Genomic DNA, 17423 nt, shown 5'->3' on the forward strand with positions numbered 1-17423 from the left:
GTTCAATAAATACAATCTGTCCAACGGAATAACGTTGCTTACGGTCGAAAGCGTGCGCCTCTTGGTGGTCAATCACGTAATCCTCCGGATGGTCATTTCGCTTCAGATCGTGCGTTTCCGTTTCGCTCTCAGTTGCTGCATGATGATCATCTTCTAGAAAAGCGAGAAAACCTTACTGTGTAAAGGACACTACACAAACGCACCAATGGAACTTACCATCGTCTTCATCGTGATCTTCCTCATCATCATCGTGCTCGTGAGAGCTAAAGTCCAGCTCCTTGCGATCACCGGTCAGATCAACGTGATCGATTCCAGCGACTCCAGCAGTTGGCCTGTTATCGACCAACACTTCCGGTTCCAGCTTTTTCGCCGTACCATTTGCGTGCAGCAGATTAAACCGTGCACTGTAGCGTGCGGCAGCCGCACGTTGCTTTTGCTCCTGAATCTGCTCCGGAGTTTCTCGCCGCCCGGAGCTCTCGATCAGGAATGTGTCGGGCCACTTATCCAGTATCGCCTTGTGGCGGTTCAACACCAGTGGCAGGATGCTGCGACCGTCCATGTGAGGTGGTGGAGCTACCCCACCGATATCGAGGAAGGTTGGCGCAAGATCCACATTCAAGACGATTTCATCGACACTAGAAAGGAACCAGATGGTGGTATCGTCAGGATTCTCGTTAGGTAGAACAAATCGAACTACTTACATCGTAGCGGGTTCAATGCCAGGACCACGCATCAGGAACGGTACGCGTACGTCGAACTCGAACGGGAAGCTTTTACCCTTGATCAGTCCAAACTGCCCAAGATGGTAGCCATGGTCAGACGTATAGATGATGTAGGTGTTATCGAGCTCACCCAACGCTTTCAGCTCCTGATAGACGCGCTCGACCGCCACATCGACGCTCTGGAGCGTTTGCAATCGTTTCGTCATGAGCAGATCGGTAAACTTCCGGTGGATCGGTTCCATCGGTTGCGTCACTCGCAGGATCCACTGCTTGTCCGGGTTCGGAGCGTGATCGTAAGCTGGCGTGCTGCAAGGCAAACAATGGAAGTGTGAGGTTAAAAACACATCTATTCATTTAAAGTGCTCGAGTGCATCGCAAATGCATTGTTGGGTGTGCTGAGTCTGCCATGCATCATGCATCCATCTATGACTTCCAACGTTCCTATCAATAACTAGAACCCCATTTACATGCTCCAGAACCATCGTGATTTATGATGCCTCGCATTGCCCCGAGCATTCAATCGACCGTAACGCCCTAGGCAGAGGGGTTGCTTCGTGAAGGTTCATCCCCGTTTAGCCGTTCTGCTAGAGTGGCTGCTGTAGCACTAGCGACTAGAGCCGCAGAGTTCGGGAATTTCATCCCCGGAAGTGCTTCCGCCAGCAGCTCGAATCAATCATCCGAACTCTCTCCTTCCCCCCACGGAAAAAAGGGAATTCCTATCGCAAGTGAAACCGAGCGGGCGGCCCCCGAGAGTGGCCAAGCCGTCGCCTAAACACGAACAAATAGACCGCAAAATATGATTAATTTCAATTAAATTCTCCACGCTCCGGCACACTAGGAGGGCGGGATGGCTCGCGGTCGAATGAGCAAAAGACCGGAAGCGCGCTATAATTGTCCCCACGTGACCGACCCTCGACCATCGGCCTTAGTCGGAAACCTGGGGATATTGGCGTAGTTGATATCGTGGTGGTAAGTGGGATCGATTTCAACGCCTCTTCACTCAATTGGTCCGCTGCGTATCAGTAGTAGGATAGCACACTGATGAAATGCTGCGAGAGGGATGCGATTTGGATGTTCGTTTCTATACAGTTTCATCTAAAATATCCTCAGCATCTTCTGCCATTTTAACAAGAAGTCACATAACCGCACTCCTGTCATTAAATATCCTTATTCAATCCATCAAGATGGCATTGAAGTAACCAAATTTGAAAATGTCCAGCAATATCCGCCGACCCTTGCTGGCATTTTTGTCAAATGAATTATTTGACTTTCGAGACGGTGCTTGACATTAATTGCTGTGTTTTACGATCTTCTACTGTGTTAATTACAACCAATGCAAGTACTCCAACCTTATGATTGACTGCACCCCTTTTAAGGGTACGTCCTGACGATTCTCTTGACCACGACCACTAACCGGCCTTTGTCCAATAGCTGATTCAATGACCAATATTCGTTGAGCATCGAGTGACCTACCATCACCACATTCCGGAGCCGGATTTTATGCAAAATACATTTTATTAGCCGCAAGACGCCAAACTCGGGCTCCGAACTCGGCAAACCGACCATTCCCCCCGTCAGTCACAGGGCCAATCAGATGCTTGACAAAACCGTTCGCTCCATGCAGATCTTAAAACCATCCGGGCGGGAGGCGAGAAACCGAGGTGAGCCATAAATTGCGACCCACTCATTCACCGTGTGGCATATACGTATGCAAATCATACGTATGTGCGCGTCGCCTTCCCGTGCCAGCGTTGGCATTGGCATGCAATTCAATAATGCATCCGACCGATTATGGACGCAACCCCCAACCCCCAGTCCGCTAGGAGTGTTATGTATAAATAAAACCCCCATTGGCCAACACTATTAACAGGCGCGAGATGCCAGCTTTTACTTTTTCACGTCGTTGGCCAGCGAATTCCTTCCAGCTCGCTCGCGGTATTTCTCGTATCGAGACAGCGGGACGCGAGCTCACCTCGCGCGGGAGCTAATGGACGAGGGTGATGATGATGGCGTGCGATCGATTAATTAATTTGCCATCGCCTGACTAAGCTTCCGACGGTCGGCCACGGCACTCGCCAAAGGCAATCGTCAGTGGCCCTCGTAAAGGTGATTTATGGTCCGAGATCGCGACAAGCATCGTGCGCTTATCGGCGGCTGTTGCTGCTGCTGCTGCCGCCGTGTCTTTAATCACGAAACACGAGCGGTGTTTGCACAGGACCGTCGCTCTCAGCGAAACCGGGTCGCCCTGCAGCAGCAGCAGCAGCAGGAGCAGCAGCAAAGCAGCAGAGCGCGACGTTACGTCTACGACACCGGTCCGTGTGTCTGGACGCAATGGGCAACATTCGAGGTAACTAGAATATTGCGAGCTCCAGATCGATTTCATTAGAATAAATCAGAATTTTAAATCAATAAACCCGGGGAGGGGGGGGGGCACGTGCGGTGCGATTGCAATAAAATCAATAATTGTAAACAACTCCGCTAACGTTATTTATTGCCCTCGATCTGGTGACAACTGGACACGAGCCGGAACCAGCCGGTACCGCGAGGGGCCGGATTATTGATGATCCCTGATGTACCACGCAATTTACATGCTGCAAATGCTTTTACTGTCAGTCGCAATAAGTTACCTTTGCTGGAAGGTAAAAAACGAACCGTTCATGGCGATACTGATCGTGTGATCGATGTCGGTTGCCCAATGGGTCGCCATAACGGCGACAGGCCATGATGTGGCTACACTCCGAAACACGGGTCCGTCCGTCAGTGCCCGCCATGAAGACGATAATTTTTGGAGGAAATTAATTATGATATACCGTGCCGGGTCCACACGGGTGTGAACGGACGGCCCTCGTCTCGGCTTTGGAAAGTGAGACGTTTGATTGTGATAATTGGGATTGTGGCACATGCGGTGTCTGCGTGATAAATGACACCAACAGCCATCGTCATTTATACCAACTGTGCGCGGTGTAAATTGCTCTTTTAGCACCTTGCAATCCACCATATTTAGCGTGTCTGGTGACTAATCTGATATCTAAATATAGTGACAAGGTAATTGACTATTAGGAACCGCCGCTACAGCCTTAAGGCAAAGAGATACTGACGGGAGCTACCCATATACTTACTGATGCGTCGTGACGTTGAAGAACAGATGACTATACTGTGGGGCCGAATCTTCTGGTCCGTGCGGTGCCGGGAAGCTCATCGCCAGCAGCACCGGTTTCCGGTGGTTCTGGTGCTTCGATTGACGCAGGAACGCAATCGAATCGTTCGCAATCAGATCCGGATAGTAGTCCTTCGCGTAATCAAACCCGTGCTTAATCTTCTGACCATTCATGTTAATGCTGTAGTTGTAGTACTTCGAGTTCATGATCAGTCCACCCCATTCGCGCCAACCGGGCGGTATGTAGGAACCGTTGTACTTGTTCAGATACTTCCCAAAGTACCCGGTCCGGTAGCCAGCGTTCGACAGGTACGTCGCGAACGATCTCGTCTCGTGCGTCGTCTGCCACGTAGTGCTCGAACAGTTGTCGTTGTTCGTGAACACCATATGATTGTGCACGTACATACCGGTCAGGATGGAAGACCGTGCCGGACAACACATCGGTGTAGTCGTGTAGGCGTGCCGGAACTCGGCTCCACCATCGCGCAACAGGCGCAACGTACGCGGCATAAAGTTCAGCGAACCGAGCTCCACATCCTGATCGTCCGTCAGGATGAGGATGATGTTGGGTTTTCGTTCGCGCGTCTGTCGCAAATCGGCCAACGGGGGTCCTCCGAGTGGATCGTGGGCTAAAATGTTGTCGATTACACCACCGGTACCACTTTTCTTCACACGACCCCGACCTTCCTGTGGGGCTCTTGCACGGCGGTTCTTCGTCTGCCGATATTGATGATGTCGCCGTCGGCCACTCTGATGATGGCCTGCAGCGCGATGCAGATGGTTGCGACGATGGTTCTGTTGATGGGGTAGGGGGTGCTCCTGGTAAGCGGCCCAGCCCGTCCGCTCCTCACGATGTGCTGCTACGCTGCCGGTAGCTGCAGATCGATCAGTTCGGCTCCTGTCCTCAGCCTCCACTAGCAACACCACTCCGAACACAACGAACAGGACACACGCGACCAGCGTGAACGAACTACGTCTCCTTACACTACACTCCATGCTTCGGCCCGCTGTTAGCCAACAACACGTCATCTTCATTTTTGTTGTGAACCACTACACACACACACACACGCGCGCGCGACAAACACACCTATCACAGTCGAAACACCTTTGGAACACTGAAACACTATCTCCTGCTAGTGTCAACGGGCACTGCGGGCCATTCGAACGAACCCCTCCACGGAATCACAACGCACGTAGTAGCAACACTCTGCACGGACACTCTGCGCTAAAGATGGCAGCTTGAGTTGAGGACTAGAGACGCTTCCTCACTTCTTGGGCGATGCATTCGCGGGTCGTTTCACATCATTTTGCACATTTACACAGCTAATTAAGTGTGCATAAAGTCGCGATCGTACGTCTGATTAATGGCACCGAAAGCGGCCACCTCTTTTCATCATCATCATCATCATCATCACCACCACCGCTCGGATCACACCTCGCCACGCCGTTGGTTCATTATCTTCGTCACCTTCTTCGCCGTCAGATGTCAGCGTGCTGCTGCTGCTGCTGCATGTGATCTTTGGTTTGCGGTGCTGTGGTTTCGTAGCGTGCTGCGCATCTGGTTTTTTTGTTTTTCCTTTTCCGGGGTCAACGATCGTCCCGGGCATGCACGAAGACAGTCCCGGAAAGCCAGCGGCTAATGAGTGTGACCTAATGTCAACGCGGGTTCACCGGACGAGCCTCTCACGCGCGCGGACGACCAATCGCCGCCGGCCAGCCGCGAGAAAAGCCTGAAAGCAAAGCAAAGGAAAGAGAAAAAAAAACCAACAATATGATTAATGTTCCGCTAATTTTGCACATGTTGCAAATTTGCTAACATTAACACACGGTCACGGGCGCGGAAGCAAGAGCCGCCAACATGTCCCGCTAGGCAGCTAGCACGAGATGCGGTTCACGGAGTTCGCGATGATTTATTTCTGAACGTTATGCTCGCTGGCTACCTTTTTATGGCCTAGGACCCCACGAAGATCAAATATGGGTGCAGAGAGAGTGGGAGAGAGAAAGAGCGCGCGCTGCGGTCAAAGGAAGGAAGTCTAAAAATGGAAAATACGGCCATGATGTATGACGGCGTGCATACCTTTCAGGCGCACCGGACGTTTGGAATAGGACCTACGGCCGAGCGCCCCAAAAGTGCTTAAATGGCAAAATGAAATTGTGTACCGGGGATGAAAAATAGTCAGTCGCTAGAACAGCGGCACGCAAATACTGTGGTTTAATGGTTTTCAATGGTTCCAACGCAGCGCCAGCAAGAACGTAGCAGGTGAGCAGCGCGCGGCAACATCGCGGAAACCGTTAAAAAGTTAAATTCTGATTAAAAAGGAAAAGGTAATCAAAGGCTTCCTCTATTCAGCGCCGCGTCACAAGGGCCGATCGTAGCAGCGTAGTGCTACTTCCATCCAACCGTACACTGCTGTTGCAAGGCAGGAGGTCTCTCCAGCTACGCCGCACCTAATTACCTGTTTGAGGTGTTTCCTTTTTTTGAGGTTATGTAGTGGCTCGCGCGGAATCGACAGCTCCTTCTCGCCAACCGGCCAAATGGCAAAGGGCGCACCTGCCGGGGGGCTCACCACCGGGCTCACCACCGGAGGTAATAAAAATTCGCATTACAACGTAATAGCGAGGCGATTAAATTACCGAAAAAGAAACGCACGAGATGTGAAAGGAGCCCGAGACGCAGAGCATTCAGAGAAGGCGCTGCGCCGCCATTCCGCGCTCCGAGAGAGGTTGTTGGGTTGCGCGGGTCGTGTTAAGCTTCAAATTAATAACAGAAGAATTTATTTCGATGTTCGAAGTCACAAATACCGCGAGAGTCCTCCCAACCTCCTTCCCCCCCTCAAATTCGGACCGGAAGGAGCAACGTCACGAGCGCGCTTTTTTTCTGGCATCCAACTCCGCGAGCTGAAAAGGTTGAAGCCCCACGAACAGGCCAAAGTGGAGTGGGAAGTTTGTGATGGTTTGTTTTTTTTTTTGGCTGTCGTTTTGCTTGCCTCACGGTACACCCTGAAAGAAGCTTTAGGAAATGAGGTCCAAAGCCGCCAAAGAACAGCGAATTGGTTCAGATTAAACGAGATTGACGTAATGAAACCATTAACGCAAACTGAACCACCACACGCCGGAAAGTGTTTTGGGCAATTTCAGCACAGGGACTGGGAGTGGAGGGGAAGGACCCTCACGGTGCGAAGGTTTTCGGTAAGCTGCTGATGGCTTGGACTTGTAAAAGGGCTTTTAACTTCAGTGAAAAAACCTGACGTGAAGGAACACAATGCTGTTCTTTAACTGTTTCGCTTGGGTGTTCTACTCTAACGATCTAATCTTATTGAAAGTGGAGTTTGAAGACCTTTTCATTCGAATAATGACTGACTGGAGCTACACGAGGAGCTACAAATACCACGGAACAGTTCTGAAAAAAAGGGATCAAGCTTAAAGATGATGAACGTAATTTTAACACCAGCTCAGCCTATGGACCTAGATTGTTCATCAACAATGTAATCAACTGAACCAACTCTTCTTCCCTCTCTCTGGACCCCAAACGCCGCCATGCTAGAGCAAACGAATGCCATCAGAATCAATTTGACCACGCTGACCGGGCACTTCCACTTGGCGGGCTCATACTATGCGTCAGAATCAGGTCGTCAGTATCAATTACCGACGCTGTCCTCGAGTGTACCCGAGTGCAATGGTGGCTTAATCTAATTTGCACCAGGCACCGAGTGCCAGGGCCGAGGAGATCGGTCCTAAAGTCATCAGATGAAGTGAAACGGAGTGAGTGACCGGTGAGAGGGTTGAACCGGCACCGGGTTTCGGTCCGCTAGGAGCAAATCCTTCTTAATTAATTGACTACCAAAACACTCACCCAAGAGCACTATGCCTCCTAGGGTAGTTCTCCTCCTCATTCTCCTCTTCCTGGTGGAGTGTTCCCCGTGATCTGTGACACATCCCTCTTACACCTTCTTCGCTCGGATAATTGAGTATCCCTGGCGTCCATTCGCATCCCACCTTCTTCGAGGGCCTTGTACCTCGTACCAATGATATATTGGCCATTCGAGACCCGCCAAAGGTCAGAAAGCATAGACAAACAGGGCACACGTACACAGAGGAAAGTGCTAGAAGGCAGCCTCACATGTTAAGTGGTTCAACTGCAACCAACAGGTTCAAGCACAGGGTGCAGCAGACCGAGGAGATTTTTAGTTTTTACCTAACGTTGTGCCCGTACCCGCAGTACAGGAGATTCCCATGGGAGGAGCAGTGTAGTAATTAAGGAGTCCATTTAGCGAGCTCGCTTTCGTGGTGCTGCTGCTGCTGCTGCTGACATTAGTGGAGGGCCGGCTAAAATTCGAGGCAAACCAAAAGGCAACCTAGCACATTATTTAATGTTCTCACTTGCCAAAATCTTCTTGCATAAAACTAGCAGACTGGGACCCGATAGGGAGTCTCGGTAGCGTTTTATTTCATTAGCACTCCAGTCCACGGAACGGAGACGGTCTGTTGCTAGTGGCGGAATGTTCAAAGAAAGCTTTTCAGTTTTCCGGCATCCTCATAAACGGGCACAAGTACGTGCCATATGGAGCGGAAGCAGTGCCCATGGAAAAAGGCCATGGGTCATGAAGCTCTAAAAGGCTGCCAGACAGAAATGTGGAGAATACTATTAGAGGATGATTATAATATGGTAGTTTCCTCCAAATTTTGTACAAATATTTCTATTACTTTTGAATGAATACTTAGTATTTACATCAATTCAAATGTACAAGATGGTATATTTTTCATCATTTATCTTCAACTTTAGTTTGTGAATTCAAGGAATTATTGCCACTACTAGTGACACTCCTGACGGTGCAGAGTACGTGCCATTACAAGGCACTACGAATTCTTCCCTCCTAGGTCTATAAAGTTTTCGGGCCTTTAGTGTGACGGGTACCTAACGAACCATCATTTCAGCCCTACACAACTCCACAGCAACAGCCTCCAGATCAGGGCGTCTGGACACGTAAACCCGAAACGACACGTAAAAACGATGAACGGGAGAGAGGGAAAGAGACCAAAACGCCCTTCGCTGGTTCTCACAGGGAATTACGCGTTCCATCGTGGCTGCATCGTGATGGTCTGGCCCCCGGAGCAGTCCCTTTAAATCCTGCCAACGCCGGCGACTACGCCAGCTACGGTGGTGCAATTTTGATTCATTGTGCAGCAGCCAGCAACACGTTTCGGCACGAAATCCCTCAGTGTCCGGTGGCCACTCGACCGTGGTTAAGACTCTATATGGCTCCGTGAACAACGGGAAACCCCCAAAAACCATCACTTCGGTACCCTTTTCCCGTCGTTTAATGCACTTTTAGTGCGCCGTACCGATGGATTTCCTGGTCCGGAGTCTTAGTTTTTGGGGATTCCAGAGCCGTGGTGAGTCTGAAACAAGGCAGGCAGCGAAATGCAATTTTAAGATGTCCAGAAAAATGTTCGGGCCAGAAACAGTGCCGGGACGGCTGTTGCACGTCGTCCACGTTCTATTGTCCACCGTGAGGTTGGTGGGGATTATGAGCTTCTTATTCGAGAAATCATTCCGTGTAGAGCACTCCATACAGGGAGCGATGCTGGCGGTGAAGTTGGACAGTTTAATTCGCCATTACGATCGCTGGTTGCTTTGATGGTGTGCCAAAGAAATCCTACATAAATCTAGTTATCCTGTGATTCGGTTGTGTGAATCCTGGTACTACACATGGCTCCTAGAAAAGCAGCAACCATCATGCCCTTCGATTCATCTTGGGCTTCGCCGTAAAAAAAAAATAGAACCAAATGCGAACGTTAATGGAAGCTGGTGGATGGGCCAATGGCTTTTTCTTTGGTGGAGAAGCTGTAATCTACCTAATTACAAAGATGAATACCACTTTCCATCCACCCCTCCCCTCCCCCAAAAACCCAGACAGCACCCGGGCGTAATGGTTAAATGTTCTAATTGAGGCAGCGGCGAAAAGGGGGTGAAAAGGCAAATCGCGCTAGGCGCCAGCCTCAGCAATGGCGGCTTTACAAAATGATTCATTTTAAAAAATTAAATAAAAAGCTCACGAACAAGAAGCTCGCGCTCGCGGCCAAGCCCCATCCTCACACCAGACCGGATACGTGGTTATGCGAAGCAGTGCCATAGCCCAGAGACTCCAACCGTACCGACCGACCGGCCAAGCCCCCTAATCCTGGGTTCTAATGGTTCCTCCTTCAGCCCCAGCCATCGGCGGGCACGTTTGCTGGACGGTATTTGATTTCCATTTATACCTCTTCCCTCGCGCGGACCTTGGGAAAGGCAGGGAGGGCAGAGGGCGCACAGCGAGCACAAGATCAAAGGCCGTGGTACGCGCATCGCGCATCACGCAAACTCCCATTGGCAAGGGGTCGTTAATTGAAACGATTGATTTAAGGTCCGGGACCATCATGGGCCCCTTCAGGGGAAAGAAAACCCCGAGGGGAGTGAATAAGGCGGGGAGTGACCTTCTAATGACCGGTTCTCTCTCTTCCTCCGTCCCTTCCTCTTGGCTCACACTCCGCTCATTTCCGGTTCAATAGGTACGCGTCCTCGGACTTCGGAGTCTCGACGGACGTGGTTCGTGGAACCATTGTCCAGGTCGGAGGTGCGACGTCTTCTATGGTTTGTAGTCCCAGTGACTTACATCATACCCCTACCGATCGGTAATCCGATAAACGGTGCGTCGAGCAGATTTGGAGTCTGACTCAGGCCCGGTCCGTGGTTGGTCCGACCACGGGGTCAGTATGCAACAGAAAAGGTGGTAACCTTTCACACGGTACCACTCCACAACAGGCAGGGGCCTGTGGCAAGTCTGGCAAGTTGAAAGTTGATGGTCACGTGGACCAAAAGCGCAGCACACACATACACACTATATGCTGAGAAGAGAGGTGGTTTTGATTGACACTTTAAAAATTGAACACTTAAAAACCCCTCAGGTCTGGTCCTCCATTCAATCCCGTGGCTTCGCTAGTGTGTGTGTGTTTACGTGATGCGAGGTTTGTTTCGGATAAAACGAAGATCGAAGGTAGGATTATGTTGGCTCGGCGTTGGACAAATTGTAATTATGCGGGAAGTCGATTGTAAATATAAATTCATCCTGCATAGATACGGAATCAGTTCCGCTTCGTCTACCAGTAGCATCTGGGTATCGAACCATCGACAAATCGAGTCCACTACTCATTGCATTGCCAGTATGTCCGGCTAGCAAACGGCTGTTTTCGGATCCGGGCCAATGACTGGGCACCAATCAAAGCAAAACATATTGCACACAAATTGCATCGCATTGTTCGCTTCGCTATCTCCGGACCGAATTCCTCCGCTTGGTATGTCGTCACGCTACCACCATAACCAACGGCCACCATCGAATGCTATCGCGAGGATAAACGTTTTCAATAGATAGAGAGAGACGGGAGAAGTGGGTATGAAAATTTCAAATACCTCCAATGCTGGCCACCCTCTCTACCACCATTCAAAGGCCATCATTGTCTTGTAACATTTCACCTTTTCAGCAGGTGCACCGAAGCGTGCCTCTCACTTCTGGGACGATGGCGGTATGGTCGGTAGACACTAGACCGAGCTAGACTTGTCTGAAGTATGCATAATCCGAGCTACTACCAAACGACGAATACTCGACCAAAACGCTACCTGACTGTCCGGGACCCCGCGAGGAGTCGCGAATGGTAAGGTGCACCCCGCACCGCTCCTCCAAATTGACGTCCGGACTGACTAAACCCTCCCTCCCTTCCTGTTGTTCCCTTTCTGACGCTCCATCACGCCACCGCTTTTGGAGCAGCAGCTGTGAAGAGCTCTCTCTCTCGCTCTGTTTGCACTTGGCTGTGATTTTGGAGCTCAATTTGTAGATTAGCTGCAGGAGCAGCGGAACAGACAGAGGGCCTGAGGGTGCAGCAGCAGCAAACCCCCGGACATCCGTTCCGCGCCATGTGTGATTGTTCGTTGGATTTGCGACGCCGATCCGCGGCCTAACTTTGGCGAGCCTAAAAATATACTCCCCCCACTCCTCACACCCCGGACGGACCCGGGAACAAAAAGTGGAGAAAAAGAAACAATGTTTAACCTGTCAACCCCATGCCACGTGGCCTGACAGGGGCCACGGGGTTTTCGGTGATCCGGTGGCGCTCTTCAGCTGACGCTCTTCAGCTTCGCAGCCATTGCTGCAGTAGTGATTGTGCTACGGGAAGGCCGAAAAATCGATCCCCAAAGCATGTCGAGGAAGAGAAGTGGACCAGGAGCAAGGAGCGGAGTGTCCCAGCGGTTAGATGGTTTTCCGAAACGACGAAAAAGTGAGGTTATGTCAGCAGCAATCGGCTGCAACCGGTGCAGTGGTGACCGCGGTGCGCGACCCGGCACCGGCACCGGCTGTCGCAGTCGTAAACTCAACATTTTACAGGACTCCACACAGGGCGGTGTCCTCGAACCGCGGTGGGCGAACCGCTTTAAACGGCGATATTTCAAAACACACCGCACGGCACGGCACGGCACGGAAGCCGGTTGCAGCGGAATCACGGGACCGGTATACGTTTCCAGTTCACTTTTCTTGATTGATACCACGCGGAACGAATGGAATGGCAGTCGACGGTATGCCGGTGGTTGGTAAGAATGAATCCCGTCGAAGGTTCGGTTCGCTTTTCGGAGAACGGAACGCAAGCAAGCAAGCAAGATGCAGCACTTATGCGAGATTGCGAGTGTAGAAACGCGCAGAGTGGATGTCACATTACTAATTCAAAAGGCCAATTGAACGGGACCCGGGTCAGGGTATTTGCAAGGTTCCGTGTGCCACACTAATGTGCCATTTATTGGCAAAGCTGGTCCTCGTCAGGAAGGAGGTAGCGATCGGTTCCGTCTACAGCGAAGTGCCTGTTAGGTATCATCGAGACCTTGAGACTGGCTGACTGCGGTGTGTGCGATACTGTAAGCTCGACCTCATCACAACAACTGATCGGTCAGAGAAGAGCACTTCAAACTATCGACCATCATGATTTCCTCTTATTCCACGGCATCTGTAACCTCTCGTAGGAGTGAGAAGACATAAAACGTGCACAACGGCAGCACGAAGCTGTTGCTAAATCTTCTCATCTCAAGCCTTAACAGCTTGGCCGCACTATTATACGGGAAGGTGCGATATCCTCCATTCCGGAGGCCCCTTTGCTGCACAATCCTTGCACATGTGCGTTCCATTCGCCTTACTCAATGGTAACCAGTTTGTCGAGAATAGATTTCCTTCCAAACCGCGATCCCCTTCACCACCATCGCCAGCACCACCAAGCAATCGGCGATCGAGCGAAAGGTTTAACTTTAGATGTACAGACGGCTACTTGATACACCATACCCGCGACACCTTCCTAAACACGAGAGCTAGCAGCAGCAGCAGTAGCGGCGGATTGGGGGCCACCACCACCGTACACCGGTACACCGGTTTGTTATTTATGTACGATGAACGATGTAGCACACAAACGCTCCCCATCGAATGCATGTTCCTGTGGCTGCAGCAGATGGAGCAGCAGAGGCAGCTGCAGCAGCAGCAACAGCAACAACAGCAGATACTGGTCCATTGCACATGCAAACAGCAGCAGTTGCCTTCATTTGCTGTGAATCATAAACAGAAACGGAGGAAACCGATAGGAGAAAGATGCAAACTAACAAAGCAACCCGCGGTCCAATGTTTCGCGGTGGACGATGACCACGCTGCACGTTGCGATTTACCACCGGAGGGGGTCACAGTAACATGAAAAGCCATTGACCATCTGCATAATGTTTTCGTAAAAGTGTTCAGCAAACGTTAAACCTGACCGGACTGACTAAGACCATCAACACCATGGCATCGCCTCACATTCCAACAGGTATCGATGGTGCTGTTCCGAGGCAAATAACAAGCTCGCGGGATTGTCTGCAACGCTAGCCGACCTCGGACACAATGGCGAGTGGTATCTGATGCCACCATGATGGTTTGTTTCGCGATTATCACTCTCATCGGCCCTTGGAACGAGGGAAGAGATCTATCGCTTCCCGTGACCATCACCGGGAACCGGAGGAAGCTAATTTGACCCAGAGGCGGCGATGCAGATCAATCTCCGTGCGATAGTGATGGTCTAATGAATCAGGTAAGCGTCATCAACCATGTTGTTGCTGTTGTGGTGGTGGTGGCCACATGGAATGGTTAAACGCAGGAAATGCCACAGAAAAACAATGGAACGGACTCGTGGTACGGCCTGAGGCCAACTGCTAGGGCTGAGTAATTACGACTCCACTTGAAGGAAAGCGAGGAACAAGAGCAACTGTGAGGCGAAAAACATTGCCATCCTTTATCGTCCATTCGGACCATTCATTATCTGGGTGGCACCAGCAACGACCATAACCGAAGTCCAGTAATCGAAAGCAAGATCCCACAAGATGTATTTCCCCCAACAATGGCGGTGTAAAGCACAGCACACAAATCCGGTTCGTCGGCGAAATGTGATCGAAGAGAGTGAATCATCGAGACACATTCGACAGGTCTCCCTTCCCGACCCGACCGTCGGGAGCCTTATTTGGTGTTCACCTGTCGTGCCACAGTGCCATGTATAGGAAATTCCTCGGAATGCCTCGCTATCTCTCTCTTTGTGGCCCGTCTGGATGAAATGGGTTGTGTGTAGTAATGTACCACAACCCACAACACCGCCTTTTCCTTTCCTCTAGACCACACCATTACGAGCTGAACATAACATCTCGGTATGGCATCATGTTCTCTCTAGTTCCATCCAAGGACCTACCATTCAGCAGCCCACCATTCACTATCCAATTTCATTCTATCTTGATCCTCCTCCCCCCCTCTTCCCTCTGAGCTAGCCTGCCTTCAGTCCTGTTTCGAGTTTTGCTTACATTTTATACATATTGATGCGTCCCAATGCTTCAGACAGGAGGACACTCCATAAGCCGCGCCCGTCCGGCAGTTGGAGAAAAACCACAAAAACGCATACTCCCCGGACACGGATTTCCATTTTTGCGCTGCTGTTCGTCGTCGCAAACCCCTTTTAAGTCGGGGCCGGCCATTTGTGGGGTTTTCCAATCCATCGAATCGGGTTTTCCGTTCGAGCACTCGCCCCTCGCGCTACCCTTTCCAGCCAGCCCCTTCCCCTGCTGAGACTCATCTCCTGGGAAAAGCAAACCTTTTACGGGGGGCAACCAGAGTAAGGGCCCTTCTTTTTCGTCTTCTTCTTTTGCTGCTTCCGCCGGCCTGACCTTCCTAATCAAGCCAAAAGGGTTTGCCAAGGCGGACGCTGATTTTCCAATTCCCTTGTGGAAGTGGAAGAATGGAAGGGGATGTGGGGCTCAATAATTGATTACCATTTTCGGCCATTACGACCCCATCAATGAATTACGCAGCTGATCATTCCATCCGGCCGTTTAAGGGACGTTAAAAGGGAGGGAATTCCCTTTTCTGGGCTCCACAACCACGGCCACAACGGACGCAGGATGGACTTTCTTAATGAATGAACGACAACGACAACGACGACGACGACTGCGACGGTGAATTGAATAGCGTGAGTGACAGACACAAGAGATGTCCATTTTAAGCACGCAACTTCAGCTACTAGGTCCGTTCCGTCCCTCGAACGAACCGATTCCGTCAACATAACACCGATCGTAACACGAACGAGGCCAGGACAGCATCTTTCAATTCGATCTAAAATTAACTTTCATTCATGGATTGGCTGGACGGAGCGGTCGGAGCTTGGGCAGGTCCAGTCCAGTCCAGGTCTCAGTCAGCATCGTTACAACTGTCTTGCTATCACCTGATCAGCATCGAAGCTACACTCCAAGAGACCGCCGCTCCAGGGGGTCTCTTCTCTCGCTTTGGTTGGAACTCATTTGGTGTTTCCGGTTTTCATTTCACGAAAGTAGGTCGCATCCAGTGTGTGACATCCCGGTTGGCAAATTTGGGCTTCCAGGCCAGGGCGGAACCGGTGGTGGTGCTGGTGGTGGATGATTTTGCAATCGGCGCACAGGGGAGTCGTGACGTTGGATTAAAATATTGGAAAGTATGAGTAGCGGACGCATTTGAATAAGCTGTACGAATGACGTTTTCCCCCGAAGAAAAGAACAAGAAAGTATCCAATTAAGGCCTTTTGGTCGTCTTTTAACCCCAAAAAAAAACATCTGTTAAGACCCTGTAGGCCAGGTTTCTTAATAGAGAGCCTTTTCCCCTTCTTAAAACGCCTTCAAATGAGGTGCCATAAATACAGCTAGGAACCAGTTCTAGCAAAACGGTTATTAATTCCTGGATTAAATGTCGAGCATGGTGGTGTATGCTGGACCCCAAAGGCTTCCAACACCACCGCAGCCCCGTCGGAGACCACACAATGGATCACACCCTGGAAGCAGTAAATTAACGACGAACGTTGTACCACAGACCACGACGTCGAGAGGCTGGAATTTGGAATATGCATCCCCTGTTGTGGTGTGCGCGGGCCTGGTGCCCTTCCAGGCGTCAAAGGACCTCTAATGAACACCGAGCGAACATTCCATGAACGGAGCAGCAAAAGAAAAAAAAAAGACAAAGTACGGCGCGTCCACAAAATAGCGACGCAGGCTCCCCGTTTTTGGCGACGTCAAAAATTCCTCTCATGCCGGCTCATGATCCGCCGGGAATGCCCAGCCCATCCCAGTGGTTCGGTAAATTACTGTCACACATTCACCACCGCCACAAAGGGGGGTTGCCACGTACAGCCAGCCAGCCAGCCACCATATTCCAGCCAGCGAGTGTGTTTTTGTCAAGTGCCTTGTGGTTGACACCTTGAACGGACTGCTGCTGCTGCTGCTGCTGCTGCTCCTGCTGCTGGCAACAAGCCCTTCGCGCGGTGGAACCATCTCGCGCCACGCTACAATGCGCGGACCGGAGCACAATAGCGGAGCGACACACTCCGGTGTGGAAGCCTGGGTGGCAGAAGGACTTCCGTCATTGTCCTTAATCTTTCGTCTCCGTTGTTGTCGTCGTCGTCGTCGACGCCGTGGTGGTCTCTCTTTGCCTTGGATGATCTCTAACCTCGTGCTCATCAGGCAACGACGACTAGCCGGCGCCGAAGCGAACGCCTGATGACCCGCTATGCTGGAGCCATCCAGCCAGCCAGCCAGCATCCCCAATCAGTTTCTGCGATTCCAGTAAGCTCCAGCTGGTTCCAGCTTTTTTGCCATTTTGTCGATTGGTGTAGTGCTTGGTGCTCTCTGCACTGCTCAGCTTCTGTCTCTGTCCTCACATACCCACCCCCCCCCCCCCCCCCGGCTCCATCCAGGGGCTGGGGCTGATGACACACGACAAGAGAAATTAATGACAAAAGCGTAGGAGGTAGCATTATTATCCTTCGGTTCCTTTCTGCGTGCCTTCCTTTCTTCCTCTGTTCTGCAAGCATAAGTCAAGCGGCCCCCCGGCTGGCGAAAGGAAAAACACACGGACGCGATGTTTAGCCAATGACCTCAATCACTCACTCACCAGCCCCTGGGTGTCCTCGCATAAGTTAACTCGCCTCTACTTCATCCCCCT

At 51.1% G+C, this 17423-nt stretch overlaps 1 protein-coding gene across 6 annotated transcripts in view; it reads right to left on the reverse strand.

The window, feature by feature from the left end:
• Positions 1 to 17423, reverse strand: part of LOC125951973 (extracellular sulfatase SULF-1 homolog) — a 38592-nt gene that overhangs the window by 4284 nt on the left and 16885 nt on the right. For all 6 annotated transcript variants that reach the window (XM_049681135.1, XM_049681139.1, XM_049681137.1 and 3 more), the window contains exons 3-6: positions 3842 to 5609; positions 702 to 1028; positions 217 to 635; positions 43 to 153 (exon numbers count right to left, since the gene is read on the reverse strand). In XM_049681135.1, coding sequence (XP_049537092.1) covers positions 43 to 153; positions 217 to 635; positions 702 to 1028; positions 3842 to 4914 — 1930 coding nt within the window. In that variant the 5' untranslated portion in view covers positions 4915 to 5609. The remainder of the gene's footprint in view (positions 1 to 42; positions 154 to 216; positions 636 to 701; positions 1029 to 3841; positions 5610 to 17423) is intronic.

Source organism: Anopheles darlingi, chromosome 2 (assembly GCF_943734745.1).
Source record: "Anopheles darlingi chromosome 2, idAnoDarlMG_H_01, whole genome shotgun sequence".
In the NCBI taxonomy this organism is placed as follows: Eukaryota; Metazoa; Arthropoda; class Insecta; order Diptera; family Culicidae; genus Anopheles; species Anopheles darlingi.